General features: G+C 49.8%; 1 protein-coding gene across 1 annotated transcript in view; it reads right to left on the minus strand.

Annotated features, from left to right (window-relative positions):
* Positions 1-2,461: 2,461 nt before the first annotated feature.
* IRS2 (insulin receptor substrate 2) overlaps positions 2,462-25,482 on the minus strand; it is a 32,012-nt gene continuing 8,991 nt past the window's right edge. The window contains exon 2 of the mRNA XM_023253148.2: positions 2,462-4,996. Coding sequence (XP_023108916.2) covers positions 4,992-4,996 — 5 coding nt within the window. The 3' untranslated portion in view covers positions 2,462-4,991. The remainder of the gene's footprint in view (positions 4,997-25,482) is intronic.

The following is a 25,482-nucleotide window of genomic DNA, read 5'->3' on the forward strand; positions in this document are numbered from 1 at the left end:
TGTTTGTGACATCATAAATGCCTTTACTGTCCAGAGGCTCTCACGGTTTGGTCCCAGACCGGTAGCCTTAGCATCCCCTGGGACATTGCTAGAAACACAAATTCTTGAGCCCCACCGCAGATCACCGAAAAGGAAGTCTGGGGACAATCCAGCGATCTGGCCTAAGAAGCATTCCAGAAGATTCTGATCAGCCCGCACTCTGGAGGACTGGTTTGAACCACTGAATTGGACTACTGTTTGCAGCCAACACCATCCTGATGAATACGCGCATTTTCCGGGAAAGGCTGTCGGTCCATTTGATCTTTTTGTCTTATGTCTCATGTGGGAGTCATCTGGGAACTTGCAGTGTCTCAGAAGGGAGGGCTGAGCTCAGGCAGGCTGCTTGGCTCAAGGTAGGTTCCTTAAGGTGCAAGGGATTTTGTGACAATTTAGCGATTTTAGAGTTCCTGTCCCGGATGAAAGGAGGCGATTCTGGAATAGAGAAAAAGAAAACCCAGCAGGTACAGCTCAGGTCAGGGGAGCCAGTGCCCAAAAGAGCCCAGAACTTTCTCTACGTGTAGTGGCCAAGGCCATGGGTCACTTGAGAGTTGAGCTGGATTCCAGGAAATCATTTTAGCCCCAAATCAAGGAGGTACTAACGGCAAGCAGGTGCGGAACCACCCAAGAGTTAAACAGCACCCTATGGAGCAATGCAAGCCAGCCGAGTAGCAGAAGAGACACCGGCCGGAGGAGAGAAAACCCAGCCAGATCCTGGAGGGACGTTTGGCGTTGCCCAAGGGCACGAGGCCACACAGGTCTGTGTCAAGGACCATCTCCACCCCGCAGTGAGTCATAGAAATCAAAGAAATGTGGGAGACCCGCACAGGGAATGTGGTGGAAAAGACACACCGCCCATTTCAAAGGAGCAGTTATGACCCCTCTGCCCTTCAACTGGGGGCCAAGCGTGGCTGTCATAAACGTGGCACGCCAGCTCCACTCAGATGCTAGCACGCCCCGTCCAATGTCCACTCATAAGCGAGTGGCCCCATCTGCCGGGGCCCGCTGGGAAACCTGTTCAGGGATGTGGTTTCCTGAACCACAGGTCCTGGTCCTGCAGGACAGCTCACACACTGGGCACAGCAAAAGGCCAGAAGCCAGTCTGCGTCCTCCAAGTTGGCTACTGAGACCATCCATAGGTGAGAACTGCACTCTTCCAAGATCAACAGAGGGGGATCCCCACCCTCCCCATCGTTGGGTCATATGGGACTCAGCCTTCTCTTCAAAGTTTCCAAATGGTGCTCGGGAGAACATTTGTGGCATTTGTGGACCTTTGCGACAACTCCACACTTCTTCATTTCCAACTGGCTTTTGGGTAAAGACATTTGCTGATTTCTGCCTTGTACGACTCCCTTAGAATGGCAGCTTTTAGCTGCCCTTCCATTAAAATAGTTAGATTTCAGGGGTGTCCAGCCTAGAGGCCTTTCTCCTCCTCTGTGTCCAACAGGAGCCCTGAGGGGAATCTGTCCAGGCACGACCAGGCTGTGTGGCCCCCCTGACACCACACAGCTTTTGCCAGTCTCATGCCTTAAAAGCCAACATTGCGGGGCACCTGGGTGGCTCAGTCGGTTAAGCGTCCGACTTCAGCTCAGGTCATGACCTCACAGTTTGTGGGTTCGAGCCCATGTCAGGTCTGTGCTTACAGCTTGGAGCCTGGAACCTGCTTCGGATTCTGTCTCCTCTCTGCCCCTCCCCCACTCGCACTCTGTCTCTCTCTCTCTCTCTCTCTAAAATAAATGTTAAAAAAAACAAACAAACAAAAAGCCGACATTGAAAACCATCTTCCAAACTGCTCTGGCTTCATTTGTTCAAAAGAGGGGACACCCATGTTATGGCACTACTTTAATTTTAGGGCAAAGTGCAGGCGCAGAGGAATTATCTCTAACAAGGAGGGGAAGCAATCCTTGATGAAAGTCTACAGTCATCATTTCCGTTATTTGCTGCCCCCGGAAGCACACCTCCCGGGCGTGATGACTCTGTGTGGGTGGTTCGTGCGCACCCCCGGGGGGCTGCGGGTCAGCTTGGACGCTGGCTCCTGCCGCTCAGAGCCATGTGCCCTCTGGCAAAGTCATTTCGTCTCTTGCGCCCTGGCCGCCCCATCTGTACAAAGGGGAGGGCGATTCCCACCGCCCGCGGTTGTTGCCCACCGTAAAGGAGCTAGCGTCAGCACAGCGCTGGGGACAGCGCCCATCCAGCAACCACGAGCATCCTACATCCTGTACAATGTTTCCTTCGTACGCTTACTTTTCATTAATTCTGTGACTTGGGGAATATTCTCGGCTTGCCAGAATGAAAATATTTAAATGAGAGGAGGCGTCCAAGTATCTCAAGAGCTTCACGTTTTTACTCTGAAACACCAGGAGGTGAGTGGCTTTATGTTGAACTCAGAATCCTCACGCGGGAAAAAAACCTCCTCGAGGCCTTATCCGTTTCATAAATAACGTATTTTATTTTATTGCATATGGCTGTTAAGGAGAGCATCCATGATCAAGACAGACTAAATACAGTGCACTATTCTAATTCCATTTATTGCTGTCTCCAGCAACGTCACGTCGACCCTTATATACAGCGTGTACAATGGAAGACAGACCAAGGTTAAGTCTTTTGTCATATCACAATAGCAAGAAATATATTTAACATCTTGATATCCAGAAACAATACGTACCCAAAAAGAAAACACTGTTTAATAACTGTTAAAGTTTATATAGCAAAAAATATTTTAAATTTAAGGTAAGTCAGGCAAAATGTACAAAGACCCAATATACATTGCGAAGTTTTAGCAAACATAACATTTATACATTTTGGTTCCATTCTGTAAACTAAATTAAAAGTGTAAATATTGCATATGCCTTTTTTTCTTTTTGAAATGTACAGGATGGAGGAAAATTTAGTATATTATCAACTTTTTATTTTGCTTGTTGTAAGCGGCAGTCTGAACGTGAACCATTTGTATAGAGGCGTGACTACTCTAAGTATAGAGGACTACTTAAATACACATCATACACTGTATCCAGCAGGGTCCAGAGTCAGTCCCACTGTACCCGGGGGGAGGGGGGGGGTGGAGGGGGGGCGGGTTACATAGCAAATACCACCCATCGATCCCGAGTCCCAAAACGAAATCCAAACTTTGGGGCGTTTTTATACATTTTAATAAAGTATCTGTATTATACACTGAAATCGACCTTCAAACTAACATCGTATGGTCTATACACTGTTGTGATGTGTAATTTTAGAAAAGTAAAACTTTAAAAATGTTCGGGGGGGTCACTTTACATTCAACTTTGTCTTGCAATACAATCCTCTGTTCTAAAAGTTCAGCACGGAAGCAGGAAGACTTTTGCATTGCCATTAAATATATTTTTAAGACATTGAATTTTTTGGTCTTCCTCTAAAAAAGCCTCATTTTATTAATGCATTATTCTATAGTGATATATATCTATATATTTATATATATTTTTCTCCAAAAAGAAAAAAAAAAAAAAAGCTCACATCTCCAATGAATTAGTGTAGCCTCTCCGGGACCATCCGAGCAGACGGGGAGCACGGACACGGATGTGCCCGCGGGAGGAAGGTCTATAGCCCTCTGTCACGTGGGGCAGCAAGACGACGGGACATTCTGCCGGTCAAGGTTAGCAGTTTCGGATGACCCCTGCAATGATTACCGCAACACCGATCTTTTCAGAACACTGAAAATATAAAATGGGGGTAGTCTCGTCAGGAAGTTTTCTCGACAAGTCACATGTAACGTGACGTTCTCTGTCGTCTTTTCTTTCTTCTTCCCTTAACGACACAGGGGCCGGAATACCTCTTTTATCAATTTCTTTCCTTCCCTTTCGTTTTTTAATTTTTTTTTCTTTTTCTTTTTTTTTTGTATCGTTGCTCAGGGCAGCCTCGTTGGCCGACACGGTAGCGTGGAGTAAAGACAACACATTTTTGTAAAATCTGCCAAGGCCGCGACCACCCGTGAATCGCTAGCATGCCTACGTGAATTTTTGGTTAAGGAAACGCAGGCTCAAGAGTCAGGGTAGCAGAGACATTTGAGCTTATAAATAGGATCAAAGGCTTTTGCAATCTGATGTACCTACATAAACGTCTACGCAGAGAAGATTAAACAAGTCTGTTAAAGGTAAAAAGATATATTCACCCCCTCCCCAAACCCCTCCCCACCCCCCCGCTACCCAATACAGTTGATGATTTTCAAAAGTAGGTTGCTTCAGTTACATATAATTATTATTATTATTATTTATGAATCCATCTTCAAAGTCCAATCCCAAATTGCATTTCCGTTGAGAAGTGTCAGTCCCACGCTGGGCTCTGGCTGAGTAAACACGCAGGTACCTGGACTGGATCCACGGAGCCGCTGTTTCCTGGGACCAGTTAAATAAGGCTGAAGGCCGCACTCGAGACACTCAGCAGACATCTATGTACAGGAGGTCCTGCCGGCCCCCGGCCACACAAATCCGGCTTCACCTGGAACTGAGGTAGGACTGTGGTAGTTTTGAGTGCATGCCAGTAAATACCAGATTGCCCCACTTCCATGGGTGTTGGTAGCATCTCCCAGCATGCTGAGGGATAAATCTGCTTTGCCAAAACGAAAGTGAGAAGAAATTAAGACACCGGCCACAATTTAAAGGGCCAATGGAAACATCCGATTTTCTTGAGAATACCTTCTTCGGCGAATTTTGTTAAAAAAACAAACGAAACACAGCACGAGCAGCAGAATGACGAATGCCCCCTGTGGGAACCAGGGGGAGAGGCAGGTGTCCTCGCCTGGGGGGTTCAGAGTCTAATACAGTCGTAGATGTTCCAAAATGTAGTCATTGCTCAGATCCAAAAGAAAATTTGTAAGCAGCTTCAGATTTTAAAAAAACAAAAACAAAAACAAAACAGTGAGCATCTTCTTTGAAAGTCATTCTCTGATGCGTGACGTCACGGTGATAAAGCCAGACAGATCCTCACTCTGGAAAAGAAAGGAAAAGAGTCAGCGGTGACTGTGGAGGGCACAGTGCAATCTCCAGTTAGAGAAAAGGTCCCTCTCAAGCCGCCTTCACCGCCCGTGTCTCTGGCAAACACAACTGCGTTTTCCAAAAACAACTTGGAGGGGGGGGAACCCCCCCACCCCTGCCCCCCCACCAAGTGTCCGAGGAAGGGGAACAGCCAGGTTAGGGTGACTGTGAGTGTGCTTTCGTGAGGCCCTGGGAGGCGGAGGCAGGGGGGCCCCCTCGCCCTTGCCCTTGGGGAGAGAAAGGGAGCTGAACTCCGCCTCGGGGGACCCTGGCACAGGATCGCCTGTCCCGGAAACGACCACGCCGCACGAGCTCCTGCAGAGACACCCTGACTGCAAACCCTCCTGGCCAGGCGGCCGGGTCCAGGTTACGCCATGTGCTCCCAGGAGCCCCGTGGGCGACAGGGTGTTAGGACCCGCCAACAGCTCTAACTGCGCACTCCCTTCCAGGCCCGAGGATCAAGCTTCTGTAACCTGTTCCCCATTTCTATCGTTTCCAGCATATTCTTACTTAACATGTTCCTCTTTAAGAAAATGACCAACTTGGGGGACTTTGACATTTCATAGCAAATTGTCTTCTTAAGCTTCTTAGTTGCTTTTTTAAGATTATTTATTTTGAGAGAGAGGGAGAGAAAAGGAGAGAGAGAATGAGCAGGGGAGGGACAGAGAGATTGAGAGAGAGAGAGAGAGAGAGAGAGAGAATCCCAAGCAGGCTCTAGGCTCTGAGCTGTCAGCACAGAGTCAGACACAGGGCTCAAACCCATGAACCGTGAGATCATGACCTGAGCCGAAAGCAGGAGTCAAACACTTAACCCACTGAGTCACCCAGATGCCCCAAGGCTTCTTGGGTTTTTGATCAAAATGCCAAGTGGCCCTGTGCACCACCCCCAGGGTCATCCACGGGCCCTGCTGGCCATACCCTGCCCTGCGGTTGTACTAACCCACTGGCACTTGGAACGCTGCTCTAAAATCATTACAGCCCCTCCCAGACTCTCAGTTTACTTTTGGGGGGCTCTAATTCTTCTCTGTTCACCTTGAGTGCAGAGGGCTGATCCCAGCAAGAGGAAACTCTCAGCGCACCCTGCGGCCAGAGCGGGCCCTGGAGGCCTGGATCCAGCTCCCAGAGTCTTGTCCTGGGTGCAGCCAAAAAACAAAGGCCTGGACACACAGGCCACTGTCAACTGCCAACATTCAATGCCCAACGTCCACGTATCTTTTTTCATGACCGTGTTTTTAAACATGCCCTACATAATGTGATCTTTTGGGGCAGCGCTACCATATTTTACTATTTTCACAAAGCCCTATGGCCTTTAAAAAACAGGTAAACTCTTCCCTAAAGTGGAAACAGGGGCCAAACTCTGTCCTGGGGAAAGATGCGCCCTGTAGCTGGCTATTTCGTCCTTGTCCCTGCGAGAGACCGCATGAGAACCCACACCCAGCTGCTTGAGTCCCTTAAAGAGCGGCTGTTTGCTACAATCCACCCCGGACTTACGTCTCCCCAAATGAGTATGCGTTTTGTCGCCAAGGCCGAGTGCCAGGCAGACCCCCAGCCACCCCACAGCACATGGCCAAGATGCAGTCGATCTGCTGACTGAACACGGTTTATTTATTTTTTTTACACTAATGATTAGTTAAACGCGGCTGAATCCCCTCCTGTTAGCCCTATATCCATTATCTTGAAAATGGCTAAGCCAATGGGGCGCCTGGGTGGCGCAGTCGGTTAAGCATCCGACTTCAGCCAGGTCACGATCTCACGGTCCGTGAGTTCGAGCCCCGCGTCAGGCTCTGGGCTGATTGCTCAGAGCCTGGAGCCTGTTTCTGATTCTGTGTCTCCCTCTCTCTCTGCCCCTCCCCCGTTCATGCTCTGTCTCTCTCTGTCCCAAAAATAAATAAACGTTGAAAAAAAAAAAAGTTAAAAAAAAAAAAAATGGCTAAGCCAGTAAATTCCTCACTTTCCCAGACTTCAGCACAGTCCTAGAAATGTGGGTGACAGTTACTGAGAAATGTACCTTCCACTACGACCAGCAGGCTTGTGGGGCCGCCGCTGAGCTCACCCCGTGCGTCAGGACGCTTCACCGTCATGAAACAACTCCTACCACGAGATCGCCGTGCACCCGAATCGGGGTGAACAGGTAACTGTCTCTTTGTGACGTGCAAGTATCAAAACCTCACTTCTATGCTTGAGTGTCGCGGGCAAGTTTGGATACAGGCAGGGCGATCCTGGCTCACGCGTTTGGGCACACAGCGATTTCTCCGGGGCCGGGGCCTCCCTGAGGCCCCCGGGTGCTGATGGGTGGAGGGGAGCCCCCATGGGCCTCCTGCCTCCCGGGGCAGGGAGAGGAAGCAGCTTTCGTTCCTGGCGCTGAAGGGTGGCCAGGCCGCGGTCACCGGCAGGGAGAGAGCTGGGGGCATGCCAGGCGGGGTGGGGGTGGCAAGGAACACGATTCCCTCGGACACTGAGGCCCTGGGCTGCCCACTGTGATCCCACACGTGGGCTGGGAGAGCCCCTGACGACTGCAGAGGTGACCCCGAGCGCACACACACACCGTCACAGCGACAGGTACCTGCTGTTGGCCATGGGAAGGATGCGGGAACTGCAGGAAGAGGAGAGACACCAGCCACCAGCGCAGAGACCGAGGTCGGCACGAAGTACACAGAGCTCCGAGCACGTTTACGCACACAGATGTGCACGAGAGCAAACACGTGCACACACACCCCGGTGTGGCCTGAGACTGAGGGCCCCACGGCCGAGGACCCCAGGTCCACGCGGCCACCCAGCATCGCTCCAAACACCCACCCCTCGGTTTACCACCTTCGTGCCTGGGTCCCCCACCACCCGCTGTGGTCCCAGGAGCCGGCGGAGGCCTCGTGCCCAACAAAACAGCTTGGTTTCATCTAGCATCCTTGTTCGGATGCAGGAGAAGGAAGGGAAGCGGAGAGCAGGCTGGGGACACCCCCAATCAGGTCACAAGGCCCATGGCTTGCTGAGGAAAAGGATACAGACAAAACGGACCAGAGGCAAGTGCCACCAAGAACACACACAGGAAAAAGGGGATCGGTTTGAGAAATCTAACTGTAAGTTTTAATTTGTTATGGAAAGAAGGCCTGGGCAGAAGCCCTCTGCCTCAACTGAGACCCGAGACACCCTCCCAACGTGAGGCTGCTGCCCACAGCTAGCGGGGGCCCCGAACCACGGTATCAGGAGCAGTCAAAGGAACAGGTGGCCACCTGAAGGTCGCCTTGGAAGGAGGCTGGGGCTTGCAGGGTCCACAGGCAGCAAGCTCCAGACATGGAGCCCAGGCCAGCAGGCCACCTGGAAACCCCCCCCCCACCCACCCTGCTCTCCCAGCCCCAGAGGAAGGGCTGGAACCCCCTCTTTCTCCACCCTGCTCCCCCAGGCCCAGAGGAAGGGCTGGAACCCCCTCTTTCCGCCCTGCTCCCCTAGCCCCAGAGAAAGGACTGGAACCCCCTCTCTCTGCCCTGCTTCCCCTAGCCCCAGAGGAAGGGCTGGAACCCACCCCCCCCACCCTGCTCCCCCAGCCCCAGCCGGAACCCTCCCACCCCCTCCACCCTGCTCCCCCAGCCCCAGCCCTGGAGGAAGGGGAAGCAGGAGCTAGAGCCCGAGAGCCGAGCACACTTGCCTTTCCGTTTGTTTACTGACTTTTACTCTATGTTAAATGTTTGTTTATTTTGAGAGAGAGTTCAAATGGGAGAAAGGCAGAGAGAGAGAATTCCAAGCAGGCTCCGTGCTGTCAGTGCAGAGCCGGAAGTGGGACTCGATCCCAGGAACTGTGAGATCACAACCTGAGCAGAAATCGAAGAGTTAGATGCTTAACCAACTGAGCCCCGCAGGTGCCCCCAGACATCCTCGCTTTTAAATATTTATGCTTCCTAATGGTGATTCCAGCAAAATTTCACATACCGTATGATCTGCGTTAATTCTAGTAGAAGCAAAGTACAAATTATTAATTGTACAATCAATCCACCCTGAACATTTGTGAAAATGGGAGATATTCCTTGAATGCGTCAAGTGTAGCGGCAAAACAAAACAAAACACATGAGGACCCACGTGTTGCTTGTGCAGGTGTTACCAACGTACCCGGATGCCGGATTCCGGAGGTAACGCATCTAAAGAGAGCCTAAACTTATCGGCCTTCACTGAATTTGTCATATGATCACATGCTGTGCTATTCTGTAGCTTAGACACTACTTTGTAAAGAAACTCACTCACAGCAGCATTGATCTAAAGTAGTTGATTTAGGGGCACCTGAGTGGCTCGGTCGGTTAAGTGTCCGACTTCGGCTCAGGTCATGATCTCACGGTTCGTGAGTTCAAGCCCCGCGTCGGGCTCGGTGCTGACAGCTCAGAGCCTGGAGCCTGCTTCGGATTCTGTGTCTCCTTCTCTCCCTGCCCTTCCCCCACTTGTGCTCGCTCTCTCTCTCTCTCTCTCTCTCTCTCTCAAAAATAACTAAACATTAAAAAAATACTAGTGAGGGACGTTTGGATGAATCAGTCGGTTAAGTGACCTTTGGCTCAGGTCACGATCTCACAGTTTGTGAGTTTGAGCCCCACGTCAGGCTCTGTGCTGACAGCTCGGAGCCTGGAGCCTGCCTGGGATTCTGTGTCTCCCTCTCTCTGCCCCTCCCCCGCCTAAAAAAATAAATAAACATTAAAAAAATTTTTTTTAAGTCGTTGATTTAAGGGAAAAATACTCTCATACTCATTCCATATGACATGCCACACTGGCCACGTCTTCTCCATCTTGTTTTTGCTCTATCACGCATGACAAATGATGTTCACAGGAAGGACACAGTTCCATGTACTGGTTACCACCACTCCGAGGATGCGGGGGTGGGGGGGCCGGCGGCTCCCTGCCTGTTCTCTTCCATTTAAAAGAGCATCGGAATGCAAATGAGCAAAGCACCCTCATTAAAGGCCCCACCTTCAATTCAATCTGGGCTACTTTAGGGAAAAAAAAAAGGGAAAGACATAGAAAACAAATCACTAAATAGTACATCACTAAACAAGTCGCAGAGCATCTTTGCCATGGACAGCACAGATGTTGGAACACGGTCCCGTCATGCCACTGGTGAGTTGGGCTCTGTGATTACAAACACATTCGTGGAAAGGACAGCGAGCATCAGGTCTAGAATGTTTTAGAGACAAATCGGGGAAATCGGCAGCAGGGCAAATAAATTCAAGCAATGTTTTAGATACACATTCTGACCCATTGCTTCCTCGTTCTGATTTCTCATGAATATGTGGGTTTGGATGTGCTTGGCTTCACGGTCAATATTTGAGTGGCCAGAATTCAGGGCACAACGCTGTCCACAGAGACCCCTGGTTCTCTCTCTGCAGAAAGCCTTGTGGGGTGCCCCCCAGATTCCATGTGGAGCCCCAGGGAGGGCTGTATGTGGAGACCTGCGTAAGGCCCCACAAGTCTCACTCAGGGCTCCATGCAAGTCCCGGGACTTTGCAGACTCTGCGGTGGGCGGGGAGGGGGCGGGGATGGGGGGTGGGGGGGTGGGAAGGATGCTCCCAGCACAGCTGCACAGAACAGCCTCCCCCCCTCCACTGGTGACCAGCCCCCCGACCGAAGAAAGCACATCTGTACTTAGCAGGTAAAAACGACGTAACATTTTCAGGCACATGGGAGTTAGGGGTGCTGCGGGTACCGAGCCGCATGACAAATAAAACAACATGCTTCTCAAATCGAAATTTCTATTTCTAGTGGAAACTACGCTTAGGAAGAAAGAGACCCGCGGCGAGCCCAGACACGTCACCCTGTGGCCCACTTAAACCTTTGATGTTAAACATAGGATTAGTAGAGAAAATAAACTTTTCAGTTACGTAAGAAATTCCTAGAAAAATAAACCTGATAATTCAGTATCTCCTTACTTGACTAAAAGCAAAACACTCGTGAATACACCCAAAAAAAAAAAAGTAATAAAGTAAGGTTAAGTGTGATAACCAACAAGCCAGAGATTCTAAGAAAAACGGTTACTCGAACTTTTCATTTAAATAGGAAAAAAATAAATAAATAACTTAAGAGACAGGGAAGAAGTTCCCGGCAGTAAATTACTTTACCGACTCTCCTTGTGAAAGACGTAAAAATGTCTTTTATAGGAGATCCCACTTTCTTTTTTTTTTTTTTGAGAGAGTGAGCGAGTGGGGAAGGGGTTGAGAGAGAGAGAGGAGAGAGAGGGAAAGGGGGAGAGAGAGAGAATCCCATGCAGGCTCCACACTCAGTGCAGGGCCTGACTCAGAGCCCGATCCCACGACCCTGGGATCACGACCTGAGCCGAAATCAAGTCGGACACTCAACTGACTGAGTCACCCAGGCGCCCTGAGATCACCCTTTCCTCTGACAAGTGAAGTCATTTCATCCTGAGTGCTCGCTGTTGAAGAAATTTCCCAGCACCAAGTTGCAATTTGATGGCAATGACGCAGCAGGAGACGGGAGGGGGTGGGGGGAGGGGGCAGGGGGTCAGAGGGAAAAGGTCGAGTCCTGGTATGGGGCTGGGGTGCATAAAAGGTAGCTGTCCTCCTTCAGCTCCTGTTTAATCCTTCATGAAAGACCTTGTCTTAATCACCGAACATCAGAGCCGTCGGGTGTCCTGGCCTGTGAGCTACTGCACTGAACCTTCCCTCCACTGAGCCAAGCCTCCCACGGGGGCCTGCGTGAATTCTCGGATGCCTGGCCTCAGCAGACCTCCACCCAACCCTCCAGCCTTCCTTTCTTTTCTGTGCTTGTTATTAAAAAGCCGGACGCGCCCATCCCACAAGCTATGCTTCTATGGTGAGAGTTTTCCATCATCCCTGTAGCAGCAACGTCCAACAGCATAGGAGAAATATTACTGATTATTCTTCAGCCCAGACCCCCGAAGGACAAAAGCGCCCCCTGCATTGCTGGGGGACCCTGCTCTTAAGTTATGAAATGTTGGACCCTCCCAGGTAGAAACCAGGTGAGGGAGCATCAGTGACAGGTCAGCAGCAAAAGACAGCCCGTCCCCCAGGGCTCTGCACGCACCCCTCCACTAGGGCCATCACTGTCCATTTCTACAAGTAACAAGAGAGGGGTGGGGCTGGGAAGGGGGACAGGAGGTCTCTGACTTTCACTTGGGCCCCAGGAGTTTACACTTTACTGCCATTAACTCGTTACAAAACTCCCCCGTGACACAAAATACCACACAGGCAATGGCTCACTGCCACATGCACCTGTCTCCCCAGTGAGCTGAGGACTCGAACCCTGCCCGTCCCCAGCATCTGGCACGATGCTTGTTAGAGCCTTTCTAAAGCTTTGATGAATTAAGTTGAAATAAAAACCCATGTGGTTGATGCCATGTCTCACAGGCAGAAACGCTTAAAAAAAAAAAAAATCTTCTAAAGGAGGAGGCAACTTTAGAACTGTCTGAGGCCCAAGTGAAAAGAAAACCCTTCTCACCTCACAACAAAGTGGGTTCTAAGCCAGAGGTCAACAAGGTAGGGCCAAATCCGACCTGTTGCCTGTTTCTGTAAATAAAGTTTTATTGGCACCCAGGCTCATTCACTCGTATATGACGCTTCTGCATTTCAATAGCAGAGGCCTGTGGTTGGGCAGCAACCTTCCCCCCCACCCACCCCCAGCATGGGGAAGGCACCCAGGAGAAGGAAGAAGGTTGAAGTGGTCAAGACAGGGCCATCTATCAACATCTGTGGGTTACACCTGGAGACTCATGGAGTCCCCGGGAAGATTATCTGTGAACGTGCATCCTTTAGAAATGCAACGCTGTCTGCTGAAAACCATGCTGTCCTGTTACTGGCCCTACTGAAAACGAGGAAGGAAGCCATCAAATCATTTAGGAAGCCACCACCCTTTGGGGAGTAATTTCCCTCACCTACGGCTCTTTTACTCGGTGTTTCATACGGAACGCAAAAGTACTAAGCACGTATGATTATTACTACATCCTGTGGCACGACTCTTTCAACATTAACAGAGGTGAAGTTATAATACACTGGACCTGAAATCCAAGAGGGGTCCAAATAACCCTTTTCTCTTTCTCGGGTCGCTTACGAACATGAATGTAAGTGTTATGTTTCTGCACCAAGAAACAGTACAGATACTTGAGCCAGGCGATAGGACGTGCAGTAAAATTGCAAATATCCTACAAGCAGTGCGATTCGTTCCTCGGATTTCATGCATTATTACGCTTAGGAGTTTACACTGATGTAAAAAATACGTATTTTACGTATCCTATAACAATGTTATATTGTTTGTATCTGATGTTCTCAAACCTAAATATTGTGTTTTTCCTGCAGAATTAAGGAATGTAGAAGAATTTATTCAAAATATATCCACCTCCCAAAACCCTAGTGTTACAGACCACTTCGAATGCACCTTTCTTTCTTTTAAATATCTAAATATTTAAGACTTGCTACTGGAGTTATTTTAGTTTTATGACTTCGTTCCTTTGTTTTTATTATTGAAATCGAAATAGGCATTTTCTGGAAGTCTGAAATTAAGCCAAATACAGCTCAAATCCCACTATAATATCACTGAATAGGAAACAGACCCGTGAGTATAGTTAAAACGGTACGCCTTCAGAATTCTAAAATATACTCTGTTTTTCACATTTAACATACAATAATTTGGAAATGTGTTAAAAATAGAGCGTAATAATCAATAAAGTGCTTGTCTTTCATCACAAGAAAAAAATGTTTAAAGAGAACAGGGGGAAATTCTGGAACCCACCATGTCCCCCCCTCCCCCACCCCACCCCTGCCCAGCCACCTCCTTTTCAGGTAGAGTGTCCACTGTGCATAAGCGCTTGGTGGCCTGACCAGTCCCTGCTCCTGAACTACAGGCCACCCCCTCCCCGTCTAGAACGTCCACATCGTACAGGATGTCCACGTTGTCCACTGGGGGGTCAGAATCGATCTCACTGAACAGCCCTTGTGAGAAGGGACAGCCAGCAAAGCCAAGGCTGGGTGTCGCACCCTGCCCACCCCAGCAACTTCCCGCCACGGTCACTCATCTCGAAGGCATCCCAGGAGCTCAGGAATGACTCAGGTGAAGCTGTCCCTGTGCCTTAAGCCAAACACCGTTTCAAGGGCTCACTGCGATGTGGGTGCAGACAGTCACTGGCCCGCCCCGCAGGAGTAGGGGTCCTGGGGCCCAGGAGCCAACATTTACCTATCTGTTCCTTCCAGAAATGGGCATGTCATTCGCCTCGCCTGGCGTTGCTCCCTGGGCCACCGTGAAACCACCCAAGGAGGCTCTATGTACGGGAGTTATAAACCAGGAAGTGGAAAACCTTCTAGAGACACATGGGACTTTTCTCATGCACAGGGACACCTGCTTCCTGCACCACTCGCCCCCAGGCAGCTGGGTCCCCCTCCCCCCCCCCCCCCACTTTCTTCCAGCTCCTTTAAATGATGTATACACATAGCCACATGTTTCGTTTTGAACTACAAAGACTTCGTCTTAATGAGCCCGGGCGGCCCTTCGCTGCCGGAGGAAGCCTGACTCCTCCCGCCCCCTCCCCGGGCTAACGTGCGTGGCCATGGCTGTGGCATCGCCCAGCGCGCCTGCCATCACGGCCCTTTCTTCATTCAAAACTATACCCGCGAATGACGTCACGAGCAAGTGCGACTTGAAGCAGCAAATAAACAACCGATGAAGGCACAAACACAACGCAAACAGCTCCCGGAATGAAATGAATCAGCTCGTTTTAATTGGACAGAAGCGGAACAGAAGCAGAATTGTTTTTCCGGGGGTAACTCCGGGCCATTTAAAGCTAATAGCTCCCAAACGCGGCACAGCACGCCTGGCCTGGCTGCTTTCTTCACGTCCTGCCGGCGGGACGGGACGCCCGGGCAGGGGCCGCGTGCGCCCGGTGCAGACAGCTGCCCCGTCACGAGGGCACAAATGCCCCTCCGCGCCGAATGCGCCCGCAAGCACGATGCCACCAGCCAGCTGGGCTGGGTTCCGTTCTCGTGGCCTCACGCACGCAAGTGCACCTGCCTACGGAGCAACGTGCAAACTCCCTTGCCCCCGAGTTAAGATCCACATCCAAGTGAAACGCTGTTGGTTAACCTTCCAGTAATGACAAACGCAAAGTGCTGAGCTACAAACCGTCTTTATAAAGTTCAGCTGCTGGAAAAGAAAACCGAGTAAGACAGCAGGGCGCTGCTCCCGCCTCAACCGCCCCCCCAGCCCCCACTTCACAACCAGACAGCACCCGGGGCAGGACAAACACCTACAGGCGCTTTTCCAGCCAGAACGACAAGGGGTCTCCCGGTCACTCACGACTGGAGTCTCAGCAGAGTAAGGCTGCCGACTCCCCTCTGCGGCCTTGGCAGAACTTAGCGGCAGCACCTGGCAGACATTTCAAAGGCTCAAGTGCTGGGGGGGACCTCACGCACCAGCGGCTCTGGACCCCAGGATGCCTGGGTCAGGCTCCCAGCCTGGGATTTCCCAAGGCCTCCTGGGAGATTGGACAGAGCAGGCGGGTTGGACACCTTGGCCCCCCCACCCCTCCTGGAGGCCCAGGGAGACACCACTGAGACACATGTGATCACACACGTGCGTCACCCTTCCCTGTCTCCCGAGAGAAGAAAGCACGAAGGGGCAAAATATCCAACCACAGAAAGACAAGCTTCCCTAGCTGCTGACGCCCGGGAGGGGGAAACAGTCAAATCAGTATGAAGACATCACTCGTGGCACTCAAAGAAGGCTGCACTGTCAGCCTGACCGGCCCGTCACATTTCCCGGGCAGAATCTTCTAGGGTTTTTAAGAATGGCTTTAAATGAGGGGCACCCTGGGGGCTCAGTCTGTGAAGCGTCCGGCTTCAGCTCAGGTCACGATCTTACAGGTTTGTGGGTTCAAGCCCTGTGTCAGGCTCTGTGCTGACAGCTGGGAGCCTGGAGCCTGCTTCCGACTCTGTGTGTGTCTGTCTCTCTCGCCCCTCCCCTGCTCATGCTCTGGCTCTCAAAAAAAAATAGACTTTAAAAACAAACTTTTAAAAAAGAATGGATTTAGAAGAGACGGGCCTCCCTGACCACCTCTCTGGAACCACCGGGACAGAAGGCGACAGCAGACGTAATAAGCTGCACACACAGCATCACCCCCTCCCCCCCACCCCTGCACAGCACAGGCTCCCTGCTCTCCCTTCCAGAGTGTGGCCGCCAGCAGGGTGTCCCATCCAGGGAATCCTTTCCACCAGGTAACAGCTACCGGTTGTGTCACTTTGTGCCACTCAGCACATAGGAACTCATCGAGAGTAATTCTTAGTTTCTCCATTTTCCTCAAACAACAACAGGCCGTTTTGTAATTTCTACTTGATGTACTGGGGCGACACGAGGGGGGCTTCCAAGCGACCTACGCAAAGGGGAACAGGAAGAAGGTGAGTCCATTCGCCCCGCTGTGCACGGGGAGCGCAGGACCGCAGGTGAGTCGGGGTGTGGGAGCCTTCGGGGCCGCATGGACAAGGGCGGACCCCACGAAGGCCCAGATGCGAGCCCGGACCCTCCCCACCCCAGACCCGCTGCCCCCACTCCTGCTGGCTGCCACCAGGCCTCACCCATCAAGCTTCTAGAGTGACCTTAGGAAACAGAGACATCAAGGAGGCCAACGGGCACACGCGTATTTTCTAGAACACGCGCTTGGAGAATCTAAATGTTCCATCTCTGGTCTGGAAGAGGCAGGAGGGACCCCTGAGCAGCAGGAGCGACAACAGCCAGGACAGGTAAGCAGGTAATTAGGTGAGGTCACCGGTCCTGGTAAAATGGACCAGTTTATGTATGCTGACTTTTTTTCCCCCCACATTATTTCAGAAAAACTAAGTAAAACTAACCCTGAATCCTGAGGACAGACCCAAACACCGTGCCAAGTTCTTAAGACCACATCAGCTACAAAGAACTGCCCGCAAGGCCATCTGCCAGACGGCCATGCTTCTCACACACACAGCGAAGGAGGCAGGGTCCCTGGACGCGGGCGGCACGCCAGCTTTTCTCACGTTCTGGAAGCCTTGGCTGCTGGCTCACTCCATTAGCGCCTTCCTGTCAAGGGACCGGGGCTCGGGGCTCCTGTCAAGTGGCCGCGTGCACACTGACCCAGGTCCAGACGCACCCACGGCTCATCCAGGCTGAGGGCCTTTATCCCCCCAAAGAAGGTGCGGCCTCACCAGGAAGACACAGAACCAGGCAGGAGCAAACCTACCAGGCCAACAGCTCCTCCCAGGCCCAGAGAGTCTCTCCAGCCTCAGGCTGGTTTGCTTCTTAAGTTTGTTTATTTATTTTTGAGAGAGGGAGAGGGAGAGAGAGAGACAGGGGGGCAGCACGAGCAGGAGAGGGGCAGACAGAGAGGGAGAGAGAGAATCCCGAGCAGTCTCCATGCCGTCAGCGGGGCTCAAATCCAAGAAACTGTGAGAGCGTGACCCGAGCCAAAACCAAGACTTGGACGCTTAGGGGCGCCTGGGTGGCTCAGTCGGTTGAGCGTCTGACTTCGGCTCAGGTCATGATCTCACGGTTCATGAGTTCGAGCCCCGCGTCGGGCTCTGTGCGGACAGCTCGGAGCCTACAGCCTGCTTCGGATTCTGTGTCTCCCTCTCTCTCTGCCCCTTCCCCCGCTCATGTTCTGTCTCTCAAAAATGAATAAACGTTAAAAAAAATTAAAAAAAAAAAAAAAGACTTGGACGCTTAACCGCTGAGCCACCCAGGAGCCCCCTCGGGTGTTTTTTCCTTTAAAACATAAGGGGTTTCCTTTAACCCCCCCCACCCCCAAAAGGAGATGTTGAGGACTCGATAACATTTAGAAACGTTTTAGAGATTACAAAGTGCCTTACAAATGTCTGTGTAATCAAGTATGCAATTCCGCCAATAGGCGGGTGCTTTTATCTTGTTCATCATCTGCCAGTGCCCCTCCCCCCATCACATCTCAGTGCCTCAACCCACCTGCAGGGCTGCTCAGTCTACATGCTACTTTTGAGAAAGAAACTCAGGAGTGGCAGGCAGAAAAAGACACAATGGCAGAATTAGATGACTCCAGTCGAAAAGCTTTTAAATGCTCTATATATCGTTTCAAAGACTGTTCCACTTCATGCCTGTTAAATATGACATGAAGTCTTTACAATGGCTGACTAGACTCTACAGGTCACTGTCGCTGGTCATGTCCCCCTCTTCACCTACTACTCTCCCTATGTCCCTTGTCATCAGTCACACTGATCCACTTCTTATTCTGGACCATACTAGCAAAACTTCTGTCCCAGGGCCTTTGCACGGCTATTCATTCCCTTTGCCAAATGGATTCTCCCCCTAAATATCTACAAGACCTGCTTCCTCATCACCTTCAAGTCAGCACCTTTTCCCTCTCTCCCTTCCCAGCTATATTTTCTGGAGCATTTATCACCACCTACAACACCTGCTGATCTGAACACATTTAAAAATTAAATGTATTTCCTAGGTTTCAAATATAAACCTGAAGTTACATTTGTATTTGAACTGAGTACCTTTTGTGTTTCTTTTTATCTTGGAAACCAAACCTCTCTCTTTCTGGCCTACACTCTAATATTTTTCAAAGGAGCGAAACATTTGATAAGTATTTAACAACTGACAACTGGCATCTTTGTGATGAAAACATATTTAACAGTCTGATTAAATCTGAAAGTTGAAGGGAGACCTAACCTTTCTGCCTCGGTCTCTCCTGCCCACAGCCCATCTTTCCACTCTCCCAAGCAGCCATTAAGCGAAGTTCCTATTGGTGTGTGTTTGTTTTTTCCGGAAAGAACAGTTAAAAGGCGGGAAGATGTAAGAAGGACAGAAAACTTCCCAGGAAGCCGCTGGCAACCAGGGGAGGGGGCATCCCTGGCTAGGTCATGGGTATTTATAAAAGGACGGGATCTATGCTTTCAAAAGGGCTTCAGATCGTCCTGCACACCATTAAAGGTGTGTCGTAAGAAAATACAGCCCTAGTTGGAAATTGTTAGGACAGGGACTAAAGTCTACATGTTCACTTTTTACGGAGGGGCCACCGGCAGACAAGCAGCAGCAGTCAACATCTCAAATGTGAGCTTCCTACAGGCAGCTAAGAAAGCTCCGGGGTTGTTGAAGAAAGAATGAGTACACGGCAAGAACTCGCTTCAGACAATCAAAGAGAGAGCATCTTGGGGCACCTGGGAGGCTCAGTCGCTTAAGTGTCCAACTTGATTTCAGCTCAGGGCATGATCTCACGGTTCAGGCGGGCTCTGCGCTGGCAGCATGGAGCCTGCTTGGGATTCTCACTCTCCCTCTCTCTCTGCCCCTCCCCCACTCTCTCTCCTTCTCAAAATAAATAAACATTTTAAAATAAGAGACAACATCTTTGTTAAGCAGGAGTGGATGGTGAGCCAAGAAGAATCAGATGGCACAGGAAAGGGAGGTCATAACCTCGTGTTGGGAAGTTTCTGGAAGACTACCCCTGAACGCAAAGACTGGGCACAAAGAGAAATCCCAGGACGGTTACAGGGCAGGCTAGAGAGCCGCACCCAGGAGCTGGGTGGGTTTTGCATCCAGCAAAACCAAACCTATAGTTTCTGAGAAGTAAACTGATCCAGAAATGGTGCCTGATGGGACGTACCCCAAGAGTGTGGGGGGGAAGGGACTCAACGCTGGAACGGCTCCTTCAGAATCTTCCAGCAAGGCCACCCCACTGTGAAGGGTGGGCACAACACCCCCCCGCCCCCGCCCAGAGACAGCCTTTGTGAGGGGTTCAGATGGCCCCTGTGGCTGCTGGGGGGTTGGTACACACAGAACCTCTGTCAGACTGGCTGAACCGTCTTCAACCTTAGGAAATGGCTTAAGACCCGAAAAATTCTGAACATTCCAGCAACACAAGACAGACTCCAGAGTCATGGAGATTGGGTGCGTATCACCCAGAGTTATTCTAGGAACTTAATTAAATCCTTCAAGCTGGAGAAACTCGGGTATTTTACTGCTGTGGTTATTTCATTTGGAACAAAGACTGCTAATAAACCAGCCGTACTGATAAGCGAAGCTACAAATAATGATAAGAAGTAAAATGGAATTAAGGTGAGTCAGTTCTACCGTATCTTTAAAATTTTGATACGACCCTCCATACCAAAACGTCATTGCATTTGGAACCTGCATAAACTTTCAACGACAATGCTCATTTGGAAAGAAATGTCGAAGCAGGTAAAACTCTGAAGAATGTTTTCAGATTCATTAATGTTTGTAACTTTGTCAGGCTTTCATATCTAGTATTTCCACAACACGCGTTATTCAAGTTTTAACTTTTTTACTGACCCAGCTGAAGTTAGTTTTCTGATGCTGAGTGTAAACTAACATTCCCCTATAATCCTACAGGGGGAAGAAATATTGAATTCTCACTTTTGCAAGTAATAGCAAAATCATACCTAAAGGTTTGCAACTGAACTGTACGTGCATTAGAAGTTGACTGAGCAAACTAATGAAACGGGCTTCGGAAAAGTGTTGATCAAACTTACTTCATAAATCTAACTGGCAGAGAGTATGAGTAGCTAACGGATTTGTTTTCTGTTTCATTTGCATCGCAAAGTGCTATTTTAGGTCACTTTTATGCCAGAAAACAACTTATGAAAACCCTACTGTCGTATAAAAACAAAACAGAAGCACGCATTGCCACAAATCACCTGAGTAATTTATCTTTTAAAAAATGCATCCATGGGCACCTGGGAGGCTCTGTTGGTTAAGCGTCCGACTTTGGCTCAGGTCATGATCTCAGGGTTCATGAGTTCGAGCCCCGCGTTGGCCTCTGTGCTGACAGCTCAGAGCTTGGAGCCTGCTTCGGATTCTGTGTCTCCCTCTCTCTCTCTGCCCTTCCCCCACTCGTGCTCGCGCGCGCTCTCTCTCTCTCTCTCTCAAAAATAATTAAACATTAAAAAAATACTCGTGAGGGGTGTCTGGGAGGCTCAGTCGGTTGAGCGTCTGACTTCGGCTCAGGTCATGATCTCATGGTTCGTGAGTTCGAGCCCCACGTCAGGCTCTGTGCTGGCAGCTCAGAGCTGGGAGCCAGTGTCTCCCTCTCTCTCTTTCTCTCTGCCCCTCCCCTGCTCACACTCTGTCTCTCTCTCTCTCTCTCTCTCTCCCTCTCAAGTATAAATAAACATTTAAAAAATTTTTTTAATTAAAAAAAAAAAGCATCCAGGCTGTAGTGTAAGAAACTGACCACCGGACTCTCCCTTTCTAGCAATTTCTGTCCTCTCAGGAGCACAGGAACTCCAGAACGCTGTCGGTTTCCCCAAGCCCCGGTTCCTCCACGCATTTTCTTCGCACAAAATCAAAGTGCCGTGCGCCCGCTAATCCCTGCCTTGTTTAATCCCGTTTATTGCTCAGAGTTTCTAAAGCATGATTTGCAGAGTTTTCAGACTGAGTAAGAACATCCTGGCCTATTTCCAAAACCTCTCCCCCACGTCACAATCTCCCCCCACTCGTGCGCCCACCCTTCACCCTTCACCCGCGGCGCGTGGGCGTGGCCTCCACGGCAGGCCTGGGCCACTGACAGTCGTCCCCGCTTTGGGTGGCTTCCCTCCACCCGCACCGGGCAGGCTGCGCTGAGGAAGGGATCCAAACCCGGCCCTCGGGGAAAGACCGCTGGCTTCCTTCACCAGGACTCCCTACAAGCAACATCGGAACATCAGGATCTTGCTTCCCAAAAGCGCTCCGCAGGGCCAGAAGCCGGACACCGGGTGCTCTGATCCCCGCTCCCCCCTGAACCCGGCATGGAAGGAAGCAGCGTCTCCCGGTCTGGCCGACCCCGGGGCAGCAGGTGGCCCCGGATCCCGCGAGGCCGGGTGGAGTACGGATGCACACGCCACTCACAGTGGCAGGCGCGTGGCCCCGGGGGCTGCCATCTGCTAGGAAGGAAGTCGTCTCTCCGAGGATGCCGGAGAGACTGACGGCTCACGTCAACAAAACCCTGAGTCACCCGCTAGAGCACAAGCCCGCGGATCCCGATGACATTTTTTTTAAAAAACACGCACAGCTTACGAATTTTTGTCTGTCTACACCTTCCCTTCACGCCTTTGAAAGCGGGGTTACAGTCGCCTCGTGAGGAAGGCAGAAGAACCCTTTCTCCTCGTATAAAAATCCAGTTACATGGGTTTTTTTTTTTTTTTTTAGAAAAACAAGATGGGCACTGGTCAAAGTATCCAGTGCCCGGAAGATTACCGACCACTCACAACACCCGATGGGCTAACGTGTCCATCCTCAGGCAAATTCTACACCGGTTAGTTTTCAACCACACTCATCAAGTAGGTTCATGGCCCGTTTCTCAGAAAACCACTAATGGACTCGTTCACGATGAGGAGTACATGATATTTCACTTCTAGAATAAATATATCACAAAGACATCTCAAGCGGTGACGGGATCCGCGGGGCCAGGCGGGACCAAACACAAAGAGCAACTTACATTTTCCCAGATAATAGAGGCTTTTCCATTTGAATCACCCCAAGAATTTTCTTCTTCTCTTTTCTTTCTTTCTTTCTTTTTTTTTTTAACAAGCAAGCACATGATCTTGAATGTTTGCCAAACCTTCGCTCCTTCTACCTCACCAGTAAACACTGCCCACATGGCCGTGAGCCGCGGTGTTTCCCTAATTTCCACCACACTTCCTTATTTAGGTGCCTCGGCCTGTCTCTCTGTCTGCCTGTGGACCCGTTAGGCTGTGTATGAAGCAGTTTACTAAGACGTCCTGAAGTAAAAAAGACAGAATACCACTTCCATAGAGGCTGGGTTGTTCTGGAGGGAATGGGATGTATCTTGGGAGAAAGTTATTCATCAGCACACAAAGGACCACAGACACAGAGCATACTCTGTTCTTTCTTGATAATATTTACACACATTTCTACCAACCAATTAAATGGTGACCTTGGAGAAGACGTCTGACCTCCCTCGGCCTCTGTGCTCACAACCTTAAGGGAGTTACAGGATACTCATGGTTCCCAGCCCTTCTCCCTCACTCAAAGCGTCCTTGTATTTTCTTCTGATTGTGTCCACACCGCATGGAAAGACTTTTAACATATTTGGTTGGAGGGCAGGGCGGGGCGGGATCTTATCAAGCATAATCCACAGTTGGCTTTGCTGAAATGAAATCAGCTAGAGGAACAGGAGTCTTGTGGGTGCAGACGATGAGGAAGGGAGACTGGAAACCCCCAGAACAGAAGAGCGGCCAACGACCGGCAACAACTCGAGAATCCAGACACAATGACAGCCGTCAAAGTCCTGTCCAATTCTAAGCGCTTCTCACCGCCAGGTGTTAAAACTGGTGGAAAACAATTAGGGGGCTTTCCTTCCATGCCCTTCCTGCCTGACTGCCAGCATTGTACTCCAGATGGATAAATGCCCCGAGGAAAGAAGAGAGAAATTAAGTAACTATCACCCAAGTGAAATCAAAAACAAAATGTTACTTTGAAAGTTGCGCTGAGGCTGGTCTACATAAAACCCGAATGTAACGATTGCCGGGAGCTTCCAAAGCACAGCCGGGGGTGTAGGACTTGGAGACAACCTGACCTCATGTAAACAGCACTGGCTGGGGATCAGGTGCTCCCAGGCAGAACGCAAGACAATGCTGGTCCATCAGAACCCTTCCGCGGTTCACCTTGTGGCTCAGGGAACCTTTGGGTGAGTCCCCCGGCCTCTCGAAGCTGCACATTCCGCATTCCCAAGAAGTGGCCCAGCCCACGTCACCGGGTTATGAAATACCATGTGGTAACATAGGTAAGAAAATGTCTCCACGCTATGAAGCGAAGAAAAACACTTTCTGGATTTTACACAATTCTTTTGACCTAAAAGGGGATGGGGCACGCATTAATCTTTCGGTATTGATCACGACAACGGATACATTTTCAATTCAGCATCTCCAACCCCAGCTGCCTTCTTTCAAATTCATGCATTGTCCATCAGTTTTGGTATTGTTACACGCAATTTGGAGCCAAAAGATGATCTGATTTAAGTAACTCCTTTTAAATCTGCATAGAGGGAGCTCGGTATCACATTCATAAGTATTAAAGATTATGCGTTAATACCATGTAAAAGCATAAATCATCCTCAGCTAAACATGGAACCTAAGGTAACAATTAAAATCACATAATATAACGGAATCTGCCATAATCCCCATTTTTAGCCATTGAAAACACTGAAATTTAATACTAGACTCTAACAATCCACTCAAGCGTTTATACCACTGCCATATGGATGGATCAAAGCAGCAGTAAGATTATAATTATACTTCAGGTTATAAAGTTTTAACACGATTAGAGTACACGTCACTATTCAGTAGTTGAATCTCAATTAAAAAAAAATTCACGCCAAGCCTCTTAGAACATGACTACATGAGAAATGGACCCCTCCCCCCAATATTTACTTCTGGAAAATTTGATACTCCTTACAATCAATACTAAGAAACCCGCGAGTATTTACAAAGTGCAACACATGTGGTCATTTATCTTGAAAGTATATGATGTGCCACAGTATCTGACCAGATATTGCAAATTTCAGTAAAAACACAGTAAGGAAGGAATGTTTTTTAAATCTTGTCTGTGGGCACGAATACCACGTGCGGCACAAGAAAACAGGGCCACATCTGAAGGCACATTTACCCCGTCAAGTGTCACAATGTCTCTGCGCACATAAAAGCAACCTCGTGCCAATTTTATAATTTTCTAGTCCAAGAAATCGGAACCGCTGACCGGACTGTATTTTATCTCTGGTAAACACGCAGCCTTGAAATTTTAGCCCAATTCCATCTCAGCGTCCGCATGCGATGAATTCAATCAAGCAGCGAAAGCACCGCGCACAGAAGGGTCCTGTGTCATCCACACTCACGGAGCGAGATGCCAGCGTACAACATGCAGTTCAGCTGCCTCCCCTCAAACTTCCCTCTGAGCCTCTCGTTTCAGTGCAGTCAACACACACGTCTCTGGGGCTCTCTAGAAAGAACTCGAATCGTCACTAGCAATTACCGACCGAAGCATTTCCCTTCAACGGTTGTCAGAAGAGAACCCACCACTGAACCCGGTCTCCACCGATCTACCTTGAACAACTACTAACAAAACAAAACAAAACAAAACCAAGAACACTGCAATCTGGAAGGACGCATTCGGGTGAATAAAACAAACACGGCGTCTCCCTCTTTAGATTCGGCTGGTGCTGTTTTCACGAAACCCATCACCTGATCAATAAACATGCTTGTTTGTAACGGATCACTTTGGAGGTTCAGAACACTTTGTTTTCCATTTGCTCATTAAAATGCCAACGTGACAACGCCTTGCTCAGTTTGTCCAGAAATACGCATTCTATTCATGTTTGCAGGAGAGAAAATCTACAGAGAAGTCCCCTATTATTCGTGGACTTGCTCAAGACCTGGCTTCGGGGCCCGTGTTATTTCCCTCTGAGTTTTTCCCCCACTCTACTTGGCAGGGCAGATAA

Source organism: Felis catus, chromosome A1 (assembly GCF_018350175.1).
Source record: "Felis catus isolate Fca126 chromosome A1, F.catus_Fca126_mat1.0, whole genome shotgun sequence".
NCBI classification, from domain to species: domain Eukaryota; kingdom Metazoa; phylum Chordata; class Mammalia; order Carnivora; family Felidae; genus Felis; species Felis catus.